Raw genomic sequence first — 17,508 nt, forward strand, 5'->3', positions numbered from 1 at the left:
GAAGTCCCGCCTCGGCGCTCCGCGGAAGCCGGAAGCGGGGCCTAGGCTGCGGAAGCGGGTTTCCGAGGCGAACCAGATCCAGCGGTCGGTGCTACCTGCTCTTGGACGGGGATCGCCATGGGGCGAGGCGGCGGCACCTTCGAGCGGCTTCTAGGTACTGGGCGCGGGAGGGAGTCCCGGCAGCGACCTGCCCCCTTGACCTGTGACCCCAAATACCTGGGTGGGGTGTTATGTTCTGACCCTTCCCCTTCCTCTCCCCACCTTCGCTCCCCTCGCGCCTTCGCCCGATGCTGCGCTGCTTCTCCTCCTGTGGGGAACGTCGAAGCCCGGAGCTCCTCCGCGGAGGAACTCCCTTTTTCATCAGCTCCCATTACACTGGAAGCCAAATAGGGTTTCCACCCCCCCCCCCTGAAAGCTGCTTCTCTGTTCGCTGCCCATCCCCCTTCTCCCGCCCCTATTAATTTCCCTATGGGTATTCACTATGGTCGCCCCAAATACGCCCAGATTGAAGCTCCCAACGTAAAAACAAAACCGTGTTTGGGCCTAGCAGCTGTAACCGACTTCCTCTGCCAGACACAGACAGGGTGACAACATTCCTTCTGCTGCCCTTTGATCTCGAAAATGGGCGTTTGGGGTTTGAACCAGTGTTCGCCCTACTCAGTGTGGGTGCATTGGATCTAAGCCACGTTCACTTCTGATCTCACCACTATTACTAAAATCAGGCTCTGCAAGGTGACTAACAATCCAGGAAGTGACAGGGCAAGAACAGAACTCTCAGCTGACTGAGTCAAGAGAGCACACAGTGGTGCATTTAGGGCAGATGTCACATGGGGAAGGAGTTTGAAATGTGTCAGCTGTTGTGGGGGTGGCAATAACATTGCTTACCAGAAAACAAGAAAAGGGGGATGGGGGATGGGCACACAATTGTCATTAGATTATGAGCTCCAGTGCCAATTTTTATATAGTGCGGTCCATGAACATTGAACTTTAGAGTAACATAAGCAAAAGAAAGAGAAAAAAGTCAAAGAAGCTTACAGTAAATTTTTTGACAAGTGAGAGGATGAAAATGCACAGAAGCAGTTGCAAATAATTAGGCTTTGTGGATGGCAGTGTTGGACATGGGCAGGGTCACTAGACAGCAAGTGTGCTCTGCAATTAATATTGACTGTGCTATTGGGGGTTAGAAATGCTCTTCGTAAGGGGCCACCATTTAGCAGCAACATAACAGTTGTTTCCATTTACAGATTGCAAACTATATGAAAATCTCAACAGTTTACAATAGATAAAAATAAATTTAGAAACACAATAATTAAAATAAAAACCATATAAAATGATTTATATATAAACAAAACAAATTCATAAACAATATCCATTTCTATATACCATACATCATAAACATAATATCAATTATAAAGTCAGAGAATGTTACAAGACAATACAGTACAACATAAAATTTCAACCAAAATAATGCACATCATTCATACAACCACTCACCCAATCCCACTCACCATCCATTCCATGCAACTGAAATTACTCAATAAAATTATAATCCACATACAAAGGGCTGATGCCAAGTATAGACATGTAAGATATTTTGCAAGATACTGTTAGGTGAACAGTAGGTCACAAAACAAAATGCTCTAGGTTCTCAAATTTCTGGTGTACTCTACCAACAAATACCAAGTATGGCTTATTTGTCCAACAGATTCCCAAAGCAAATAACTATATTAGCATTTGACCTGAATGGTTAATGGTTATTTCAACGTATTTCAGATAAAGCTACCAGTCAGCTGCTGCTGGAGACAGACTGGGAGTCCATCCTCCAGATTTGCGATATGATTCGTCAGGGTGACACCCAGTAAGTGCTGATGCCTGCTTCAATCTTTCTTCACTCCATAAGCATCAAGGTTTATTGATAGGTTTAGGACACTGAGCTGTCCCACATTTTAACCTCGCAACTGCCCTTTGCGGTAGAGTAAGTTGAGTATTTGTGGTTGCCCAGGTTCATCCTTTGAGCCTCAAGGGTGAGCAAAAATTTGAACCTGGGGGTTTCCACATCCAAAGCCAACATTGTTGCTACTATGGCATGCTCTGTGTCTATGAAACTAATGCAGAGGTAAATAACATGTGGGCCATGTGTGGACCCCCCCACCAGGTGATTTCTGGTGGCCCCCAACAATTTGGCTGCTGTCATTGTTTACTGAGAAGGACTTGGTGTTGCTGAGCACTGTCGTGTTGTACTGGTGTGAGCATTGGTTCAGCTTAGTGTCTGGAAAGTATATCTTCTGAGCAGCTGTAAATTTTCTTCAGAAAAATGGATTTTCAGGATAGTCAATTAAGTCATCTATTAATGTCAGTCTTTTTGGATATTAAAATTCCATCTCATCCCAGTGTATTTATTAGTGTATTTATTAACAGAACAACTGTTAAAACTCCATACGAGATCTGCTCTTTTAGATAGATGTCCTCTGCTGAAGGAGATGAGGAAATTGTTTTGTGGGTTTCTTGTCCTGTGAAACTAGAGACATGCTGTCAACAAAGAAGTTCCAGCTCTTGTGCAAAAGGAAAATAATAATAATTATGTGACAATTATGTTTGCTTATATTGGCTTGGTTCTGTGTGTTCTGCTTTAATAACGAAATTGTCTGAAAATATTTGTAGGTAGAGAAGGCACTGCATGTATCTCCAAGTGTTTTCTACAACTACTGATACTTAAGAAAATGAAGCATATTCTTTCATTATACAGCAGTTTCCGCATTATGTAGTAAACTCACAGACGTGCAAGATATTCACTGCCTCACACGTAAATGATTTTGATTGGTAAATGGAGCAGTTATCATAGATTAGTCAAATAATTTAGCTTCGAATCTTGACACATATTGGCACCTTTTCCTCTTCCGTTATAAGTGCTGCTATTATATTTCACGAGAGCAGGGATTTTGGGGTGGCTTCAGAATGACAACTAGTCCTTGTATGCTGCCATTAGACTGAGTTGTTCTTCGCATTTTGTTGTCCAGGGCTAAATATGCTGTTGGTGCAATAAAGAAGAAAGTCAATGACAAGAATCCACATGTGGCTCTCTATGCACTAGAGGTAAGCTAAAGTGAACACAACTTCCTCAGGGTGTATTCACTCTCCCAGGTCAATGAGAGAAGCTTTCTTTCCCTAACCTTGCGAGGGAGATGTGCAGCCAGCCCACTTTTTGTTCAAAGGAGGACCAGAACTTCTGCTGCTAATTACTTTTAACTAGGGCAACATTAAAAGGGGATTAGACCGATTCCTGGAGGATAAAGCTATCAGTGCCTCCAATACCAGAGGCGGTATGCCTCTCAATATCAGTCCTCTGGGGGGAAACAGTGGGAAAGGGCTGTTGCATTTGTATTGGTTGCTGGTGGTATTTCCATGGACATCTGGTTGGCTACTGGGGAAAACAGGATACTTGACTAGATAGGCCTTTGGCCTGATCCAGCAGGGTACCTCTTTGGATGTTTGGTCAGGGGCAGCGCATGCTCATGAATATATTTTCCTTGTAGGTCTTGGAATCTGTGGTAAAGAACTGTGGTCAAACAGTTCACGATGAAGTGGCTAACAAACAGACCATGGAGGAGTTGAAGGAATTGCTGAAGGTAGGAGCTTTTAAGCTGTTTCTCCTCTCCGTAAACAGTTGTTTAAAGAAAAAGAAATCCAAATTTATAAACTGTGAAGCACCCTCATAGGCCAAACATGGAGTTCCTTTCCAGCAGGAGGAAATCTACAAGGAAAACCACTCTTTCTGTCCTTCCCACCCCTAGTAGAGGATGAATATACAGGTAGTGAGCAAAGAGAATAACTGAGGTTGGGTTTCTGATACTAGATGGCAAGGGGCATTGCTCCAAGTGTCATTTCCCAGTTAAATTGCGCTTACGCTGTTCCCTTGGAAGATTGTGGGTTCGTTTCCATTGGGCATATTGCCTGATCCTGGCTTTGCACATTTCTACAGAGACAGGTTGAAGCCAATGTTCGCAACAAGATCCTGTACTTGATCCAGGCATGGGCTCATGCCTTCCGCAATGAACCCAAGTACAAGGTGGTGCAGGACACTTACCAGATCATGAAGGTTGAAGGTAAGGATGAGTGACCTGTGCTGTGAAGAGGGGGGTGGGATGGGAGGAAGACGGAGTATGTTGAGTTGGGAATCTGGAGAAAGCACACCGTTGCATTTGTTTTAAGAAACAGCAATGATCACCTTCCTTGTAGCATGTCAGTGTCTTAGGTATAAGCCGTAACGGAACACAGTAGCTTCCATAGCCGAGAAGAATTCCTGTGACCTTTGTCACTTGTGATAATATGGTATGTTGGACTATGGGTCAGGTGGTCTGTTGGACTGAATTCTGGAAGGCCAATCTATGCCAGTCGCTCTAGCCTCATCCCTTCAGTACCTTTGTGGGGATGTCATGTTTTCTTTGGTAAGAAAAAGGAACGTGGTGAGCAGGTGAATGGCTTGTGTGCATTTGTACACAGCTTCTCTGGTCTGTCACTTGGTGCCCCCATCCCAAGTACCAGCAGGTGCTAGTGGTTGAAGTGACATTGTTGATCTTCCTGCAGGTCATGTATTCCCAGAATTCAAGGAGAGTGATGCCATGTTTGCAGCGGAAAGGGTGAGTGTCCCAGTTGGGAAAGGGGCACGCCTCACATATGGAAATGATTTGGACTTTTTTGTGGTAATTATAATCAGTCTTGATACTTCTGTTGCTGAGTTTGGGCTGAATCAGCTTCCAGTGAAAATCCAGCTCCCTGGGGGTGGGTGATAGCAAAAATAGAAAGTATCCCGTTCGATTTGTACATTGTGGGCTGTGGGAAGTAAGAGAAGCTAATTGCGTTACTTACTTGCTTATCTCTTTTTTATAATGTTCTTCACAACAGCATCCCAGGGTGGTTCACAAAAGGTAAAAAAATGTGCAGAACTAAAGCCAACATTAAAAGCAACAGCAGAAAGTAAATACTTCTAATAGATTGTTACGGAATCAGATTGCTCATAACCCAGGGGTGCCCAAACTTATTTTTCAAAGAGGGCCAGATCTGATGAAGTGAACATGCACGAGGGCCGACCAGAATTGAGCTTTTTTTTAGAATTGAAGTTGCTGAGCTTTTGCCCCGGGACATATACTGCCATGGTGCATTTTGAGCAACCTATGTAACTGAAGTAGGAAGGACACCTGGTAGATCTTCAGAGGCAGCGGAATTCCACATGGAGGGTGCCACAACTGAGAAGGCCCTCACACGGGTCTCTCACACAACCACACCCTAAATACCAAGCACTACTCAGGAGTGGAACCACAAGAAGGGCCCCTTCCACAGATATTAGCTTGCAAGTGGCACACAATGAGTGAAGAACTCAAACATATACTTGGGTCCCAAGTCATTTAGTGTAATATAAGCCAATATTAATACCTTGAAGTAGACTTGGAATCAAATAGCTAGCTGGTGCAGATCACAGAAAATTGATGTAATGCGACTCTGTCTTTGCATCTCATTCAGTAAACAAGCAGCGGCATTCTACACTATCTGCAGCCTCCTAACCATCTTCTAGGGCAGCTCCACATAGAATGCATTGCAGTAGTCTTAACTGTGAGGCTATCAGAGCATGGATCACTGACAAGAGTATCCCAAGAATGGCCAGCATTCCAGTTCGGGAAGAGAACCATCTATTTAGTTTTTACTGCCTCTTTATATTACACATGAATTTTTTCTATCTGGGATCCCTCCTCAAATACTGCTGCTCTTGGGGGTGCTTTTTTCGGGTTCTTAGGATCACTTCAAGGCTTTGTGATGGCCTTTTTGTTACCCAATACTTGCTTTGTTTCTGTGCGGCAGGCCCCAGACTGGGTGGATGCGGAGGAGTGTCACCGGTGCAGAGTCCAGTTTGGGGTGGTGACTCGTAAGGTGAGTGGTGCAGCTCCCTGTCCCGACCTGGAGCTCCTTTCCTGTGGCAGCTGACATGACACAGAGCCATGTTAGAATGGCAGCAAGAGGAGGTGGTGGCCGGGAGATTTAAATTCTAGTGGGCTTCTATTCTTGACCTCTCCCTGTGTTCGCAGCACCACTGCCGGGCATGTGGGCAGATTTTCTGCGGGAAGTGCTCCTCCAAGTATTCCACCATTCCCAAGTTTGGCATAGAGAAGGAGGTGCGAGTGTGTGAGCCCTGCTACGAGCATCTCAACAAGTAAGTATCGGAGCTCAGCTAATGAAGAGGGTCATTGGCACAGAAAGGTTGGGGAAGAATGAGGGGTTTTTTTGGCAGCCTTTCTTTCTACATGTGCATACTCTGGAGGGAGAGAGTTCTTATTCCTCTAACAGTAAACTGAATATAGTCGTACTTTGGTTCTTGAATGCCTTGGTACGCGTACGTTTTGGCTCCCGAATGCCGAAAACTCGGAAGTATTCTGGTTTTCGAATGTTTTTCAGAAGCCGAACGTCCAACACAGCTTCCGCTTGAGTGCAGGAAGCACCTGCAGCCAATAGGAAGCTGTGCCTTGGTTTTCAAACTGTTTCAGGAGTCGAACGGATTAAGTTCGAGAACCAAGGTTCCACTGTAGTCTGGCCAGTTGCAGCTTAAAGAGAAAGAGCTAATTGGCTTATTGCAGACCAACAGATGCTACAATAGAGCAGGTGTTGAGTGGTCCTCTCTTCCTCCCAAACCCCTGGCCGACCACCAGATTGCAGTTAAGCTGTGGTCATGATCCTGGCTTCTCTGTATACACAGGAAAGCAGAAGGGAAAGGAACTGCAACCACGGAGCTTCCTCCTGAGTACCTGACCAGCCCTCTTTCCCAGCAGTCCCAGGTGAGCACTTGGCTGTGATGGCAAGGGATGGGGCTCCAGCTTCACCAGTCACCTCTTCACCCGGGTTACAGTGACTGCTGTTTCTTCTGCCCTCAGCTGCCTCCCAAGCGTGATGAAACTGCCCTGCAGGAGGAGGAGGAGCTGCAGCTGGCCATTGCACTCTCCCAGTCAGAGGCAGAGGAGAAGGAAAGGATGGTTTGTGTCTTGAGAATTAGGGGGGGATTCCTGTGACATTAATACTCGGAGGTACCCCGCAGGGTTGACTGCCTTGTAGCGCCCAAAGAGCTTAGGTAGCTCAGTGTTCTGCATAAACTCCTTTCCCTGCAACAGCCTAGTCCTCAAATATGGGAAACTTGTGCTGATGTCGTCTCGCCCCCTGCCAAAATGAGGCATTTTAATTGTTGGGTACTTTGCCAATCAGGTGTTTGTAACTACCAGAAGCGATTCCGGAAAACATACACGTTATGTTAATTAAAATGCTGCACTAACTTTCCCATTTTGTTGTCTAATTAAGAGCAGATAAAGACCATGCTGATTCTGGGTGAATCTTAATTTCATCACTAACTGCACACTTATTTGTGCCATTCTGAGATGCCCAGACGTGGCTGGTAACTGTCAGGAGGCATGCTTCATGCTTCATTCCCGATCAACTTCTGGCTTGCTGGCCGACTGCAAAAGTGGTTCCTGGCTTGCTGTGCAAGTTCAGGAATTGATGAAGCATTCCTATATCGTTCTCCCTCTTGCTTTTCCTCTGCAGAGACAGAAAAGCACGTATTCCACATACCCCAAGGCTGAGCCGACACCAGTCACCTCATCGGCTCCACCAGTCAACAACCTCTATTCCTCACCTGTGGTAAGTGCCCACCCGCCTGGAGAGATTTCCCCTATTGCTATTTAGACACTTCTCCCATGTCATGAACATTCTGTGGTTCTTTGGTAAGTCCAGCCAAGTCCATGGGAGAGGAAGAGAATGGGTGTTGGCTTTTCCTGTCACCTTGCTTCAGCAGCTCCTTCTGCTCACAAGTCCCCTCATGCCTTGAAGCTTGAAACAGGCAGCGTTTCAAGCCTGATCTCCTAAGGGAAGGGGAGGCAGTGGGGGTACCCATCTTTGCATGGGTGGTTAATCCTGTAATATGTGTCTTATTTCAGAACTCCTCTGCACCTCTGGCCGAGGACATTGACCCTGAGGTAAGACCCCCCATCCCCATATGCCATTTTGTAGTTTGCTGGTATCAGCGGCACCCTGGCTAGTGACAACCAGCTTGCTTCCTGTTTCCCAACATCTCCTTGCAGCTGGCTCGGTACCTGAACCGCAACTACTGGGAGAAGAAGCAGGAGGAGGTGCGCAAGAGCCCCACCCCTTCCGCCCCGCTATCCATGGGGGAGCCAGCAACCCAGAACACCGAGGTCCAGCCTGCCCCGCTCAGTGTGGTGGAGGTAAGGGCAGCCTTCCCTTTCTGTGTGCTCTTAGGATGCTCCACAGTAAGGCAGAATTAGGCTCAGCTACTGGGTTTGTTTGGTTTTTTCCTGAAATGGTTGCCAGCTGGTGAGCAACTGCTGTTTCTTTCTCCAATGTGAGATTAAAGGAGGCCGGGCACGGAGTGCAGCAAGCTTTGTGTGCTGCATTTGAACAGTCTGGAGGCTTAAGGTTTTTACAGGAGATGCATCGCCTTGCAGGGAAACAGGACAGGGGTAACCCAAGGCAGCTGAAGCCACATGGAAAAATGAACTCCGTTGAGCTTTAACTTAGTTGGAATTGCGGCTTCCAGCTAATGGTCTCCCCATCTCTCTCTGATGGTCTCCCCAGCAGCAATACCAAAACGGTGAGACAGACGAGAGCCACGACCAGTTCCTGAAGGCTCTGCAGAACGCCGTCACCACCTTCGTCAACCGCATGAAGAGCAACCACCTGCGGGGCCGGAGCATCACCAATGACTCCGCCGTGCTCTCACTCTTCCAGTCCATCAACAGCATGCACCCTCAGCTCCTGGAGCTGCTGAACCAGTTGGATGAGCGCCGCAGTAAGTTCCCAGGGCCCCGGCCCTTAATGTGGGCAGAGACCTGTGGGAGGAGCTTGTAGCACGCTTGGGATCGCCTCCCTCCCTGTTAAATCATAGGCGGTTAATTGACTTCCTTGCGTTGAACCAAAATGGGCATTGGGGCTTCCTTTCCACTTTTTAGCATTGGGGTGGGAAGGAAGGGAAGATGGCGTGATGCCTTTGGCCCACGCTGAGGAGTCTGCCCTGCTTTCCTTGAGGTGAGAGCTATAATATAATATTTATTTTATACCCAGCCCATCTGGCTGGGTTTTCCCAGCCACTCTGGGTGGCTTCCAACAGAACGCTAAAATAAAATAACTATTAAACATTAAAAACTTCCCTAAACAGGGCTGCCTTCAGATGTCTTCTAAAAGTCTGGTAGTTGTTTTTCTCTTTGACATCTGGTGGGAGGGCGTTCCACAGGGCAGGCACCACCACCGAGAAGGCCCTCTGCCTGGTTCCCTGTAACTTGGCTTCTCACAGCGAGGAACCGCCAGAAGGCCCTCGCCGCTGGACCTCAGTGCTATACCTCCTGTGGATCTCATGGAGGTGGGGCTTCTGACTACGCCTTTTTTCACCCCTTCCCCCTGCCCAGTGTACTATGAAGGACTTCAAGATAAACTTGCCCAGATCCGGGATGCGCGGGGAGCCCTGAACGCTCTGCGGGAGGAACACAGGGAGAAGCTGCGCCGCGCTGCCGAGGAGGCCGAGCGCCAACGCCAGATCCAGCTAGCCCAGAAGCTTGAGATTATGCGGCAGAAGAAACAGGTGAGGTGGCCGGTGCCAAGTGTGTCTGGTACAAAAGGTACATCTGCCTTCCGCAAAATGGTTTGCAAGCGGTGCAGCCTAGTAAAGCATGAAGCCCCATGGCTCCCGTGTTGTAATGCATCCCATGTTCTTCTCCAACTTGTAGGAATACCTGGAGATGCAACGGCAGTTGGCGATCCAGCGCCTTCAGGAGCAAGAGAAGGAGCGCCAGCTGCGGCTGGAGCAGCAGAAGCAAACGATCCAAATGCGGGCCCAGATGCCTGCTTTCTCCTTGCCGTATGCTCAGGTATGACGGGTGGAGAGGCCGAGAATCCCTCCTCCTCTTCCCTTCCGTGGCTGTTCTCTTTGCAAGTACATCAGCCAAGTCGCCGTCCCTCTCTTAACCTGCTTCCTGTCTGTGTAGCTGCAGGCCATGCCTCCTTCTGGCGGGGTGATCTACCAGCCATCAGGCCCCACAAGCTTCCCAGGCACCTTCAGCCCAGCAGGCTCTGTGGAGGGCTCACCTATGCACACAGTGTACATGAGCCAGCCTGCCCAGGGCAGCACCGGACCGTACACTGCAATGCCTGTGGCAGGAACAGGTAAGAGCAATAGGATGGAGGGGGAATGTGTTAGCTGAAAGCACCTGAAACGGGATACTGGGCTAGCTGGCCTGGTCTAGGAAGGCTGTCCTTTTCTCATATTTCATCTGTATTTCAGATCCCAACATGGTGAGCACCTACATGTACTCAGCAAGCACTAATAATGCCCAGGCAGCTCCGCAAGGGCAGGCTGTGCCCACCACGAATCCTGCCTATTCTTCCTACCAACCTACACCTACCCAAGGCTACCAGGCAAGTTTGACCCACAGCCCAAATTTCCTCTGCCCCAAATCGGGGGATTAAATCCCAGCAGGTTATATGTGCTGTTGTGAAAGTGGAGGGGGAAGAGTTCAAGCCAGTGTGGTGATGTCTTTAGTGTTTGACTAGGACGGAGAAGATCCAAGTTTGAATCATTCTAGCGGTGATGCTTCTGTTATTATGAAGCTGAAGCACCTATTTTAAACCATTTTCGGAAGAGTAGCCAAGGTAAGTCTGTTGCAGCAAAAATAACGGAGCCCTGCGGCAACATAAAAGACAAAAAAATAATAAGCATTGCATCAGCTTCAGTGGACTACAATCCAGTTCATCGCATTATGTTTGTTGTGGTTCAAGCATTTGGATTTGGACCTGGGAAGTCCAGGTTCAAGTCTTCCCATAGCCATCAAGCATAGTGCAAGTAGCAAGCTCTCCGCCTTACCTATAGCACCTATGTGAATAAAGTGGAGAGGACTGTACATGCCACCTTGACCTCCTTGGAGGATGAGTGGAATATAGTCTTTGCCAGCTTGCAAGTAGCAAAAGTTTCTCCCTGTGTGTTATTGCTTGTGTGTTGAAGTTTGTCTAGACTTCTTACCCATTCCTGCCTCCTTAACCTTTCAGAACGCAGCTGCCCCCTCCCAGACCCAGGCGATCCCAGCCATGACACAAGCGCCGCAGGGTTACATGGGCAATCAGTCGGTCTCCATGGGCTACCAGCCCTACAATATGCAGGTGAGAGACTCCTTGAAACTGTTCCACTGTGCGCCTTCTCCAGTGTCCGGTGTGAGGGCAGCCGGCGAACAGGACTGAAGGGGAATTCTTACATGTGCATAGAGGCAGCAAAGCCACCCCTAAGCTCCAGGCTGTCTCCTGTTATGAATGGAGCCATGTGGATTGGCGGAAAGTCTTATGCCCTCTTCTTTTCCTGCTAGAACCTCATGTCAACCCTCCCTGGCCAGGAACAGGGTTTGAGTAACCTGCCACCCCAGCAGCCTTACCTGTCAGGACAGCAGCCTATGTATCAGCAGGTGAGTCCCACTTTGGGGGCAACTGTTTTGGCGACTTCTTCATGTTATGTTAGGCTGATGCCCTGAATTGCTTCAGCTCAACATTGTTTGGCTTTTTAGCCTCTGTGCCAATCCATGGGTTGGAGGACCGTTATCTACAGTAGCTTTAAATGGGGGAGGGGGGGTACCTTTTTAAACAAGACCTCCTTACTCGCTTTCCTGTTTGCCTCCTTACAGATGGCACCTCCTGGAGGACCTCAGCAGCAGCAGCAGCCTCCTCAGCAGGCTCCAGTCCAGGTGCAACAGGCACAAGGCGGCAGCGGAGAGGCTCAGCTGATCTCCTTTGACTAATCTCTTGGCTTATGAGGAATGGGAGGGGTGGGTTTCTAAGACATTGTAACACTACCATCTGTTGGTCACTGCTGTACTCGCTACACCATTGCTATTACCTTGCGCCATCCCCACCCTGGGGAACGGAGAGCTGAGCCCCCGCTGTCCTAGGTAGTTTCCCGTTGGCTACCTGTACCTCCCCCCTCCATCCCTCACTAAGTGAGCCTTCTGGGAGGAGCGAGAGACACCTGTGCTCAAATAACCTTATACACTGCTCCTTGGCTGTGGAGAGAGAGTAGCCCACTGCCTGATCCTCCTAGCTTTGTGTTGGCTGGGTAGCAGAGCAGAATTCTCAAGGAGTGCCTCCTATGTGCGCCGTTACAGGTTGGAGAGCTGCTCTTCTCATTGGAAACTGCATTCAAGCATGCTCCAAAGCCAGAGTAAAGGGGCCCAGCCCACAGCATGATCTGGGCCTACATCCTTCTCTCCCCCCTCCCCTTTAGTACATTCTATGGTTGCATCTTGCCAATCAAGTGGCCTTCACCTCCAACACCACTGCCCCCTCCCCCCCCCCTCCATGATCTCACAGCCCTCCATGTCTCTTCTCAGTCCCTTTGGAGAACCCACGACATTGAGCGCAGCCTGCTTCAGGCCTGCGTTTCTTCTCCCCTTCCTCTGCCCTCCTTACGCTCGCTGCTTTTGAAGACTCATCTCTTGTGTTTAGTGCTGGTGTAGACAGAATGGAACCAGTGACAATAAAGTATTTAAAACTTTTTTCAGTCTGTGCTTCCTCATAGGCCTTGGGTTAAAAGTTTCTGTCTCTGCAGAACTAGTTGGTGGGTTGTGACCACTGGTGTATTGTATGCAAGGTCTTAGAAGGGGGTACAGGAGGCATTCGTCATCCTGGGGCAGCACAGAGAATAGAATTTCTTAAACCCATTCTGAAAGCGTTATTCCCCCCCTCCCTCCCCCAAAGAAGCTGCAGAAGCATCCATTTCTTTTTCTTAATTTAATTTCCGCACCCATCCATATAAATAGGGCAGTCCTCCTTTGACTTTTCCGTAGCCAGAGATCATAACTCCCTCCGCCGAAAGATCAAACATTTGGTGTATTCAGGCATCTCCAGCTGAGGAAGAAAAATAGGCGCTGAGTCATTGCATGAGGGAGGATGAGCAAAATGGAAGTCTATGGGAGAAACTGGTGAGAGCCCCATTCCCAGGAAACAAAAGAGCAAGAGTGGGAAATGGTGGTTGTGGTTTCTGCAGTTCTATTTCGTTGCTCCCTACAATGTTGTAGGCTGACCTCAGCCTCTTACCATGCGCTCGAGCCGCAGTGCATTAGTGTTTGCCAGTTGACGAAGCTCCTCCACATCTCTCAGTCCCCACTCAGGATTTCTGCCATTTTAAAAGTATAATGTGTTAAAAGTAGAACATGGCCTCGTCACAACGAAATCCTTAGAGCCTTTCCCAAAGAAGGAGAAACAGTAGGCTAAAGGCTAAACACTGTCTCTGCCTGTAGCTCGTCTTCATCACGTAACACAAAATCTTGCCCTGTTGTCCATCTTCCATGCTACTACACAACATGTAAATAGTGAGGAAATAAATCAATGGGAGCTTTCCAAGTAGCCTTTCCCCATCCTGCCTTGACCTCACTAGGCCTTTGGTGGTCACCACAAGGGAGATGAGATGGAATCCTGTCCTTCAGCTCTAACATACCTGGCCTGGAGCATGTTATCCAGTTGCACATTGCACTCTGGGAGGATGATCCCATTAACGGCGAAGGGCTGTGGAGTGGAAGCAGAGGGAATTAACACCGGGCCAGCATTCTATGGGGCTCTTAGGGCAAAGGTCTAGAACGAAGGCAACAAACCTAACATCAGTGACCCTTGAGCAAGCCCCATTGAATTCAGCAGGATTTACTTCTGAGGAGGCGTTGTGCTGTAAGACTCATGAGCACGTTTGCGGAAGAGCAAGAAGTCTTGTGGCAGAACTGGATCAAAATATGAGCTGCTTTCCAACCTTGAGGTTCTCCTTTTCCATCAAGTTGATGTAGGGACGGTGGTGGATACTGCTTAGCACTGGGCTTGGGTGCACAAAACTCTTACGCATCCGAGCAGAGCAATAAGCAGAAGCACTCGGCCTTCCTGTTGGCTGATGTGGAGGGAGAGTGATCCTTGGGGCTCCTGTTTTGCGCATCAATTCAAAGGCTCCCAACAAGAAGCTGGTGGTGAGGCACTTTGAGAGCTGCACAAATCAAGACTCCTGGCATACCCCACCCATACCTAGATGTAATGAAATATGACCTTGCAGGTCAGATGGGGAATCCTGGCAAACTGAACTTTGCCTGTGATTGCCTTCCCACTGAGCTTAAGCTGTAATGGATTGTTTTCCTATACTCACCCCGTAGGCCAAGCAAATGCCTCCAGGTTTCAGCAGTTGTCCTATGCCTTTAAACATTCCCTGTAACGCAAAAGGTTATCTGTTGAGTAAGATCCTTTGCAGAGGTCAGTTTCCATAATATTGGCCTAGGTGCTTTGTCATACCTCCAGGCCTTGATCAGTCATGTGCAGCAGGTTAATAATAATGATGAAGTCACAACAGCCTTGACTCAAGCCAGCCCACTGGTCCCATGGCTGTGTTACATCTATGGCAAGGGGTTCTCGGACATTGGTCACCTTGGTGGCTTGGATGTAAGCAGAGATGCTGTGGGAAAAGATGGAAGATTCTTACTTTTGTGTGTAAAGCCATAATAAAAAAATGGGGAGAATTACTTTCTCCAGTTTCCTTCCCTCTGGCCCCACAACAAAAGCAGCACTGGGTTTGAAATACAGTCAGGCAATATAGTGGGATGCTAGTCTTTCTCTGAACCAGAGAAAGGCTAGACAAGGGTATGATACATGCATCCAACATTGATTCTCCAAGTTAAAAGGGTGGACACATTTTTATGATTTTTCCAAGTGACAGCGCTAAGATTTCAGATGTGACTGCTCTGTGAATTATGGTCAGTGTAAATGACACAGGCACTCAAATCACATGTGTATGTGACGCTAGCGACAAGCAATACAGCACACTGGCACAATCTCCCATGCTATTTTATGCCCTTCAGTTTTTGTCCTCATCCCTCCCAACACGTCTTGGTGAGCAATGACTATTAGAAATGTTCTTGCTATTTGAAAAGGAATACCCCACACAACACCCTCTTTACTCCATCTGTTAACTTAAGCTGTTTGCGCCAGATGATTTTTGCACAGGCCAAGATGCCACCTACGAAATGCTGTTACAATTTTATCCTCACCCTTGTGCATGTTTTGCAAATTGTAAATTGCAGGAATAGCTAACAATAAAATAAAATGTAATGAAGGAACGTCTGGAAAACCCCGTGGATGTTTGCCAACTGTTTGTTCATGTCTGTCATACCACAATTCAAAAAAAGATATCCTTATTTCTCATACTGTAATCTAGTGCACATTAACCATGATAATTTTAATCCACCCACAATCCACAGACCCAGGCTAAGCAGTCAAAGCAACACCAGGTATTAAAACCAAGTTTTTAAAAAATGCATCTACCTTGGCAAATACTGTTTTATTGCCAGATTATTCTATAGTCCAAGACAGGTTGCCATCAATAAGTTCTCATTATTCTGTTTAAATGTACACATGCCGTTACTGCTTCAGCCGTAAGCATTTCTTTTTTACCAAGAATATATGCACAGCTAGGATCTGTCCAATGCAGAACAGTCTAGCTATCTCTTGGAAAGGCATTTCCAGGCAACTGAACACAAGCTGCCGTATGGTTTTTGACAGTCTCTTTTGGCTGACTATAAACAAGGACTAAGAGCCAGTTCTTTTTAGTGCAGATTTTGTGCCAACATTCTGCTGGGGCCAAGGGAAAGCATGGTCCACACACTACTACAACACCCATCCCTTGCTGTCACCACAGGCCCCAGTGTACCTCTGTTGAGAAGCTGGGCTGATCTCTGAGGGTTGCCAGATGACCGTGGGCAAGGCCTGAGCAAAGTGCACCACATGCTGTCCTGTGCCAGATCCCAGTTCAAGCCCAAAAGCTGAGTTTGTATCATCCACATAGTCAGCCAGCACCTCGAGGATGGTTTCCTTGTTTCTCTCAGCCATCGGTGAAACTAGCATATTTTCTGTTGATAGGCTTTGTTCTCTTCTCCCAGGATTTCTGTTTGCTTTCTGATATCTCTAGCCCTACAATGATGCCTTAAGCTAGATTTATTAAAGCAAAGGAGATTACACTAAGATGCACTTGGCTACAGCAGGAAAGGCACGTGTTGCCCTTGCACCTGCAGCTCAGACAATCCTGCTGCAAGATTCAACACAATGTTTTCACTGGGATATTTTGTACAGACCTCTGAGCTGCGTGTCTGCTTCATACACCTGATGATCTATTCTACAAAGTAGGCTGATCAAATACTCATCATGCTGCAATAAGATGGTTGCCTTTTAAGGGGTCACAGAATCCTGTTGTTTTTATTCAGAAACATGTTGTCTTTGGGATCTTGTTTCTGTTGGATTTTTTGTTAGATTTTATTTATATGCAAATGCAATACAGTAATACATAACTTTGCTAGCATTACTATACAAGATCACTTTTGTCTAGGAGTTTGTTTTGTGGGTTATTAAGATCAGTGCCAGCTATCGGTACTAGGCTGGCTGCAATACTCCTGAATCAGGAATGTGTTCTAAATCAACAGTGCTGAGACTTGCGACCATCACTCACTGCATAAGAGGTAAAGAAATGGAACTGCTGAAACTAAAAAGTACAACTTCATTTTATTGTGAAGGATCACATTAATACATGCTCGTCTAAAGAAAAAAGGTTTTAGCAGGCATTGAAAAACAATACAAAGAGGCACCTTGTTGATAATACTGATAAAGCCTTCAGGGGGCAGGATGAGCTCTGCCAGGGGGCTTCTGGTGTACAGCATTCTTTGGGACCTTTCCCCACCGAGTTCTTCATTTGTGGTGTCTGATGGGCAAGTCTGTTTCTTAAAACTTTCAGTTCTTATCAGCATTGGCTAAAATCAAACTAATGCAAATCCTTGTCTCTGCATCTCTCCCACACAAAAAGCCCTTTGTTTCAAGAAGGCAGACTGGGTGAAACACAAAGCTAATTCTGGATCCAAGCCAAGTTAGACTGTACATCTTTGTGTTCTGTAAATATCCAGCACGCTGGTATATATCAAATTACAAAAAATTAGTCAGGACTAATTCTGTACATCACCAAAATCTTTTTGGAAATTATTGTTTACTCAGAAGTAGGTCCCAATGAATCCAATAGGGCTTGCTCCCAAGTGTTTCAAGGCTGCAGCCTTAGCTTAATTATCAGCTTTGTAAACAAACCCTGTGATTTGCTAGGCCGAATTTTAATTGTCAGAGGTCCCAGCGCCGTGCTGTTAGTATGTGCACTTGGCAATATCAAATTATGCCTTCCCAGCTTTTGAATCCCACCGGTCTCCTTGCTAAAACGAATCAAACAACCATCTCTAAAGAGCTTAGTGGCACGTTCCGGGAACACCATTTGACACCCATTTGACAGTTTACACCGCCTCCATTCCGCAAGCTCCAAACGCGCCTTCCTCTTCCCGCGCAAAGAAAACACGCTCCCAAATCCCGCGCGACTTCCGCCGTTGCTAACAAACGCGTCGGCCGCCGCCGCTGAGCGCAGCAACGCCTGCC

General features: G+C 47.3%; 2 protein-coding genes across 6 annotated transcripts; one reads left to right on the forward strand and one right to left on the reverse strand.

Annotated features, from left to right (window-relative positions):
• Positions 1–7: 7 nt before the first annotated feature.
• On the forward strand, positions 8–12,578 carry HGS (hepatocyte growth factor-regulated tyrosine kinase substrate). Of its 3 annotated transcripts, none has more exons than XM_082213335.1 (21): positions 8–154; positions 1,774–1,858; positions 3,018–3,093; positions 3,534–3,626; positions 3,980–4,103; positions 4,585–4,700; positions 5,854–5,922; positions 6,078–6,202; positions 6,743–6,821; positions 6,918–7,016; positions 7,579–7,674; positions 7,971–8,009; positions 8,115–8,258; positions 8,629–8,842; positions 9,456–9,628; positions 9,774–9,914; positions 10,032–10,209; positions 10,328–10,461; positions 11,089–11,199; positions 11,400–11,495; positions 11,712–12,578. In XM_082213335.1, the coding sequence occupies exons 1-21, from the start codon at positions 118–120 to the stop codon at positions 11,823–11,825; spliced, it is 2,343 nt and encodes a 780-aa protein (XP_082069461.1). In that variant the 5' UTR covers positions 8–117; the 3' UTR covers positions 11,826–12,578. The 3 variants fall into 3 exon arrangements, with proteins under 3 accessions (XP_082069461.1, XP_082069462.1, XP_082069463.1); XM_082213336.1 differs by having other exon boundaries at positions 6,918–7,005; positions 7,577–7,674; XM_082213337.1 differs by having other exon boundaries at positions 4,585–4,637.
• LOC309526953 (methyltransferase-like 26 B) lies at positions 11,825–17,500 on the reverse strand. Of its 3 annotated transcripts, XM_082213353.1 has the most exons (7): positions 17,308–17,500; positions 15,758–16,011; positions 14,347–14,506; positions 14,204–14,263; positions 13,520–13,587; positions 13,120–13,198; positions 11,825–12,930 (listed from the first exon to the last, which is right to left on the reverse strand). In XM_082213353.1, exons 1-7 carry the CDS (start codon positions 17,359–17,361, stop codon positions 12,877–12,879), a joined length of 729 nt encoding a protein of 242 aa, XP_082069479.1. In that variant the 5' UTR covers positions 17,362–17,500; the 3' UTR covers positions 11,825–12,876. The 3 variants fall into 3 exon arrangements, with proteins under 3 accessions (XP_082069479.1, XP_082069481.1, XP_082069480.1); XM_082213355.1 differs by lacking the exon at positions 15,758–16,011 and having other exon boundaries at positions 16,686–17,500; XM_082213354.1 differs by lacking the exon at positions 17,308–17,500 and having other exon boundaries at positions 15,758–16,029.
• Positions 17,501–17,508: the final 8 nt, after the last annotated feature.

This window comes from Podarcis vaucheri, assembly GCF_965113315.1.
Source record: "Podarcis vaucheri genome assembly, chromosome: 2".
NCBI classification, from domain to species: Eukaryota; Metazoa; Chordata; class Lepidosauria; order Squamata; family Lacertidae; genus Podarcis; species Podarcis vaucheri.